Source organism: Passer montanus, unplaced genomic scaffold (genome assembly GCF_014805655.1).
Source record: "Passer montanus isolate IOZ18808 unplaced genomic scaffold, ASM1480565v1 scaffold131, whole genome shotgun sequence".
NCBI classification, from domain to species: Eukaryota; Metazoa; Chordata; class Aves; order Passeriformes; family Passeridae; genus Passer; species Passer montanus.
The window spans coordinates 1,176,724-1,183,164 of record NW_024359944.1 but is presented as its reverse complement, the minus strand read 5'-3'; the positions used below and the strand labels follow the sequence as shown (position 1 = coordinate 1,183,164).

The following is a 6,441-nucleotide window of genomic DNA, read 5'->3' as shown; positions in this document are numbered from 1 at the left end:
AACTGGGGAGGGTGGGGGGTGCATGGAGCTCCCATGGAAGATGCCTGAGTTCTGCCATGGGACAGTGCAGTGCAAACTGATCTCACTCTGTGCTGACACAGCCTCTCAGAGAAGAGGAAGTCCTTTAGTGAAAGCAGATAAAGGGTAGAGAAATGTGTCAGTCAGTTATTTTTTCAGCCTGTATCAAAGAACTGAGATACACTTGCAGTTTGTATGGGTGTTTTTTGGTTTTTTCTTTTTCTTTTTTTTTTCTTTAATTTTAAATTAAGGAATCAACAAAGCAATGTAAGAGCTAAAGTATAATTTTAATTGGTAATACCTTATATGAAACTGAACACAGGACTACAGACAAACTGCAAAAACGTGACTCTACATTCTGAAGTTACAATACATAGAATATAAAAGTATAAGAGCAAATAGCACTCCTAACTGCCTCAGTCCACCCCAAGCAATCATTTCTTTCCATCCAACTTCTCAGTTGCTTTGCTTTCCCATGAAAATCCATGGTGGTAGGACTAGCGGTAGGAGTAGTCACCCACGAAGGTCCAGGAGGCAGGAAAGCAAAAACCAGAGCCCCAGGGAGAGCCTGCCCAGGCAAGGGAGAGGAGGAAAGAGGCTGTGAGGCAGCTGGGCTGTCCTGCAGCCCCCCGCTCTTCTGAGAGCACTTGGCCTTTGCTGAGGTTCTGAGGTGTTCCTGTGATCTGCAGGTGATTCATTTGGGGAAGCACAGCAGACAGACCCTGCAGTGAGCAGGGGAAGCGTGCCCTGCTTCCCTGCTGGCTCATGATTTCCCTGCTGTGGTGCTGGCAGTGCTTTGTGCTGGATGTCTGAGCTGTGTCTGCGGAGAGGGGGGATGCTCAACCCTTCCCCATTTCACAGCAGGACCATGTCTGCCCTGCCCTGCTTGCAACACCCACTAGGCAGCAGAGAAAAGAAAATTCTGGGAACAGTTCTCCGAGCCTCCGTCCTCTTGTCTCCACTCTGTGCTCACTCTCCTCTATCTTCAGCTCTCCTCCACAACCTCTCTGACACTGAGCAGCCTCAGCTTTGTGCTGCTTTGGATCAGCCAGCAGCGATCCATCCCTGCTGGCATCTGCCTGGGCTGCATCCCAGCTCCCTGTGCTGGGGCTGTCTGCACCGGGGCATGGAGCTGCCTTGGATTTGCCCTGCTTGAACTTCACTGGACAGCTCCCCGTGCTCTGAACTGCCCGTGGAGATGGAGCTTCCCTGGCGTGTTTTCCTTGCTAGTGCCAAGGCTGTGGAGGGGGCTGAGAAGCTTTTCTTGTGCTGTTTCTGAACCATTTTGTCCCTCTGCTGTGGACACGGTTCTTCACTGGCAGGTTGTGCGGGAAGGATATAAAATATCTTGTCTTTATGTAGCACCTCTTGTTAGAAGGGACCCGGGGGACTGACCAAGGTACCCAGCTCTGAAAAGCAGCCAGCTGCAGAGTAGAGCTCCTCCCCAGCTCAGAACAGGTTGAATATAGGGACTTGTTTTTCCAGGATCTCAGAGTCAACCCCACAGCGCATTGAGGGTTTTTTCCCTCCATTTTTTCTCATGCTTTGTGTCCATCAGCAGCCATCCATCATTACCAGAGTTTGCTGTTCACTGTCACTGCAGGACACGAGCTTACTCCAGCAAGCTGAATTTCACCCAAAGAAGCATCCCAGATTCCTCATCCACGACCTAAGGTTTCCTGGAGGAAATAAGGGAGGAGCTGACTCAGAGCAGTCCTGCTACATTTTAAACAGGCCCAAGTAAGTCTGATCCTCTAGCAGGCTGTATGTGTTTTTGTCATTTTTCTTACAGTGCAGCTTATCTCCCTTCTGCAGGAAAAAGGGTCTTGCAAAGTTTACTGTGCCATTCACAGCTCCCACAACGTTGTTGAGGACAATTGTTTGGTTTTTGTAAAGCATCATTGTCAAAGAATCTTTGAGTGTCTCCTTGCGGTAGAGCTGAGCATAGATGAAGTATTTGCCACTCTGCTGGATGATGAGGTACTGCTCTTGGCCCTGCACAATCCCATTGCAGTGCTCTAATTTCCAGTTCCAGATCAAAACTCCGGGTTCTTCTGAAGAGTCCTCCTTTACTGAGGAAAGCACAGACAAAATGGTGTGGTGAGTAATTATGTCAGAGGACAACCTTGTTCTGTACATGAGCATGTTTTATCACTGCTTCCCATTCTCTCATTCCCCATTCACTTCTTGACTTTCTAACAATTATTGTTTACTTGTTATTCTACTTGCTGTTATTATAATTATTATTGATCGTTCTTTTTGAGTTTGCTGACTTCTAAGAAGTGCTAGAAAGGGGTCCCAATCTGCCAGGAGAGGCTGTGAAGGATCTCTGTGGCCATGGGTGGCTTGGAGGTGCTCCCTGCCAGAACAGCTCAGCTGTGGAAAGCACCCTGGAGATGGGAGATCTTCAACACTGAGGGTTGGGTCTCAGCTGGTCTCTAATAACAAAAAATTCCTAGGTGGAATTTCAGCTGGATCTGAAGATGATGAGGATGACAGTAATCTTGCTGGCTGCTGTGGTTATAGCCCTTCAAGAGGGGAACAGTCAATAACTAAAATTCTATGTGTGCAGAAGTTTTTAATTTCATTAAATAAACCTCTGTGGAGGTTTCAGCTACTCTACAGGGCATCAGTTTAGAGCTGCCCTGGAGTTTGCCTGGAGAGCTGGTGATTAACGCCCAGCAAAAATGATGAGCCTTGAGAGGCTCCCTGGAGCAGAGGCTGGGCAGAGCTAAAGGAGTAAAACCGGGATTTATTAAAGGCCTTCACAGGATGCACCTTGGGCAGTACAAGAGCCTGGCCAGGGCTACCCCAAGGCAAGGGCAACCCCAAGATGGACCCTGGGTCACGAGTTTTCACACTTTTATAAGTTTTGGTCCATTTCCATACTGGGGTTCATTGTCCAGTTACAGCTCAGGTGATGCAGTCCCACCCTCCCAGTCTGCCCTCCTCCATTCCCTGTTGGTTGCACTTTTTGGGCCTGAAGCTGCAGCGGTGTCCTTGGTTCTGGGGCTGGAAAAGGATTGGTTTGTGTGACTGAGCTGTGGAGAGACCTTGCTAACACTTTATATGAAGTTCAGAGTTATAAACTAATGCAGTACAGAATCTGGAAAATATGAAAGTTCAAACTGAAGGCATCACTGTGGGTTTCACAGTCCATCTTTGGGTAGGTGCACGTGACTCACACAGAGAGAGGCAGCTGCTGGCTGCCAGCCCTGGGTGCAGAGCTGGGCAGCTCTGTTTGTCACAGTGCCCTGGGGACTCTGTCAGTGCTGACCCCTGTCCTTAAACAGCACCAGGCCTGTGACACAGACAGCTTGTGTCACAGCACAAGCCAGAAAGCAGCTCTAGAATCTCCATACTTACGAGATCCATGTGCCCAGCATGACCCTGGTGCCTGTGGAGAGAAGCAGGGTTTGGTCAGTGTTTTCTCCTGTGATTTTCCATTTATCTGTGAGCTCAGTAGAGGAGCATTATCATTACAAGAGCACAAAAGCATTCTCCTAGGAAGAGAAGTTATTTTTCTACCCACCATTACAAACACAAGCACTGTTTTGTTACGAAAAAACAGATGTTTTCCAACAAAGTTTTGAAATGTTTAAAATAGGTCAATTTTTTTCATATCCATTTTGGTGGCATTTTCACAGAATTAAAAAAAAAAAAAAAAAAAGACAACCAATCAGCAGTGACTTGCAGCAGACCTGGTAAAAGTTCTACATTCCTGTTGGGTGACAGGATTTAATTCCATGCCTGGACTCAGCTCTTGTGGATGCTCACAAGTGATGGCTCTGTGGACAAGGACTTGACTTAAAGCCAGTGCATAAACGTGGGAAGCTGCACAGCGTTGTGCTAATTCACCCTCATTAACCCCATTAATTCCTTCTGTGCAGAGTGTGGAATGACTCAGGCAAATAAAATCAGCACTACCACACCAGCCAGGCAGAGCAGGGAGGACAGCTGCTGGCTTTGAAGCCTTCTTCCCTGTAACTGCTGCACATGCTGAGCTCGGGGTGACAGGCACAGAGCTGTCTGATCCAGAAGAGCCTTTCCAGCCCAGGGTGTCTCCATGGGTGCCCTGGTGGGAAACTGTCAGTGGCAAGAGATTTCAGTCTGTCCCTGTGACTCACACCTTGGGCTTTGCTCGTGCAGCTCCTGCTCTTCCTGCACAGCAGCTCTGCTCTCCCTCTGGCAGAGCCCAAAAAAAGCAGATTTGGGATCAGCTTACAGGTCCAGAGACCTCGTTCTGCCTCACACCTCTCACATCTTAGTGAGTTCAAGCTCAAAAATGCTTGAATTTTCCCTAGGAGCACTGCCTCGTTCCTTCCTTAGGAAGTTGCTGTCCTGAGTGCTGGGGAGGCTGTTGGCTGCCTTGCAGGGAGAGGCTTCCACTGCCCTGTCCTGCTTTCCCCGGTTAACAGGAATCAACAGGACTGAAGGCAGTCCTTTCACTTACTAAAGAAACTTTCTGTTTACTAACACAAAGTTAGTAAACAGAAAAACATTCTTGAATAAAAGAAGGGAAGGAGTGGAATACGTGTGAACATCTATGTGCTCGTTGCCATCACAGGGATTCTGTTGTGACTGCAGCGCACAGAGATGGTGCTTCACAGCTCCCAAATGGGTGACAGAAGCTGTGGGTTTGGGGATAAAAGTGGATTAAAACCAATTAATTTATTTTGGGGTTTTTATATTTTACTGCTATAAGGTGCAGAGACTGTTTCTCTCTTGTGGGAATTTAGCAGACTGCATATTTTATTTTTTAAAATTCTGTGCCTTGTCAGATCAGTCCTCAGAGGGCTTCCTGGCATCATTATGCCCCAGGCAGCTCCCAGACCATGAGAACAAACTACCTTTCCTCTTAACAGAAAGGGGCTTTTTCCTTGTGTCTTCCCCTAGAGAACCGGAACGTACAGTTCCAGTACTGGAAGGAGGTACCTTACAACGGGATCAACCCAGCATCCCAAATTAGTTCTTGGTTCCTCCAGGACACAGATTCACATTTTGGAAAGCTGAAAATAAAAAGCTGACTTTCAGCCCATGAGTCACTTGGCTCTCCCAGTATTTCTGTTCAGTACTGTGCGTGCGGTTAGGAAAAGCTCATCGGGATTAGCTCATGAAATGCAGAGCAAAACTTGAACTGGTTTTTGTGCTAGATTGTAAAAACCAAGTGTGAAAAGGCTTTGTGCCTGGTGAATTACCACAACTTCTCAGCCTCGCTGGTCCTCACAGAGCATCACCACTTGATATCACATTGGAACAGTGCAGGAAAAGAACAACCAGAGTAATAAAACCTGACATTTTTTTTAAGCTTAAGAAAACGAGAGGAAAACACTGAAGACATTGAGGAATTGGTGAGACAGTAAGGGATTGATGAAAACATTATCAGCTGAAATCTTGGAAACCTAAAGCATTAGCACTCTTCAAAGAGGAGAGAATTATTAGGTTGGAGTTAGCTGATAGCATCAACCCAGCACTGTTAATAATTAGGAATGAGCACTGCAGAGTTAAGAATTTTGCTTTGTCCTTACCTGCTGATGATAGAGCAAACAGAAGGCGATGGGAACCAGGGCTGAGATAATAATCAACACAAAAATGAGAGCATGAAAAGCAACCCGCAGACACGTGGATCTCCTCTTCTCTGGAGCATTCCCACCCTCCAGCATGGCTGGTGGCTCCATGACGCCTGACATGGGTACAGCTGGAGGGGAGGATGAGGATGCAAAGAGCACCGGGCTGAGGAAGGCACTGCCAGGATTCCCGAGGTCCGTGTTGCCACTGCGGGACATGGACAGGATTTTATACTGGTGATTTGCCCATGCTAATAAGGCCAAGAGGAGGAGCCACCGGGTTTCATCATCAGCCCAGGCTCCAAGGCAGTGAGTTTGCACTTCCTCACGAAACTGAGGCAGGGAGCTCTCAGCTGGCTCCTGGCCCAGGAGGCCTGAAATGAAACCGGCAACAGGCTCCAAAAATCACCTCGGAATATCAGCGCAAGGGGTCAAGGTTAAAAACCCTGCAGGGAGCACAGAGTTCACTGGACGAGGGATGAAGGGATGAGGTGCCAAGCACAGGAACCTCACCCCACCTGCTGCTGTCTCTGGAGGTGCCAGTGCTCGCTTGGTGCCTGGCTGGGGAGCTGGCAGCAGGTGGGAGCTGGTTCTCATCCCGACAGCAGAGCCGCTGATGACAGCAGGACATTTTTCCAGTTCCCTGGGGACATGATTCATGCAGTAAAAGTGAAACCACACTCACTCCAAACTGTGACGCCACAAGCATCAGTCTTGGCAGCAAATGGGAACAGCAAATGGAATCCAACTGCCAGCCTCAGCTTCCCCCTGACACCACTCAAGGACAAGGAAGAGTAGGAAGAGGGTTGGGGTTTTGGAGATGGCTTTCAATTTGGCAGTTTGAAGTGAGCCAGGT

At 48.1% G+C, this 6,441-nt stretch overlaps 1 protein-coding gene across 1 annotated transcript; it reads right to left on the bottom strand.

The window, feature by feature from the left end:
- Positions 1-289: 289 nt before the first annotated feature.
- Positions 290-5,862, bottom strand: LOC120497576. The gene is made up of 3 exons (XM_039699268.1): positions 5,547-5,862; positions 3,385-3,415; positions 290-2,090 (listed from the first exon to the last, which is right to left on the bottom strand). The coding sequence occupies exons 1-3, from the start codon at positions 5,802-5,804 to the stop codon at positions 1,738-1,740; spliced, it is 642 nt and encodes a 213-aa protein (XP_039555202.1). The 5' UTR covers positions 5,805-5,862; the 3' UTR covers positions 290-1,737.
- Between the last annotated feature and the right edge of the window lie 579 nt (positions 5,863-6,441).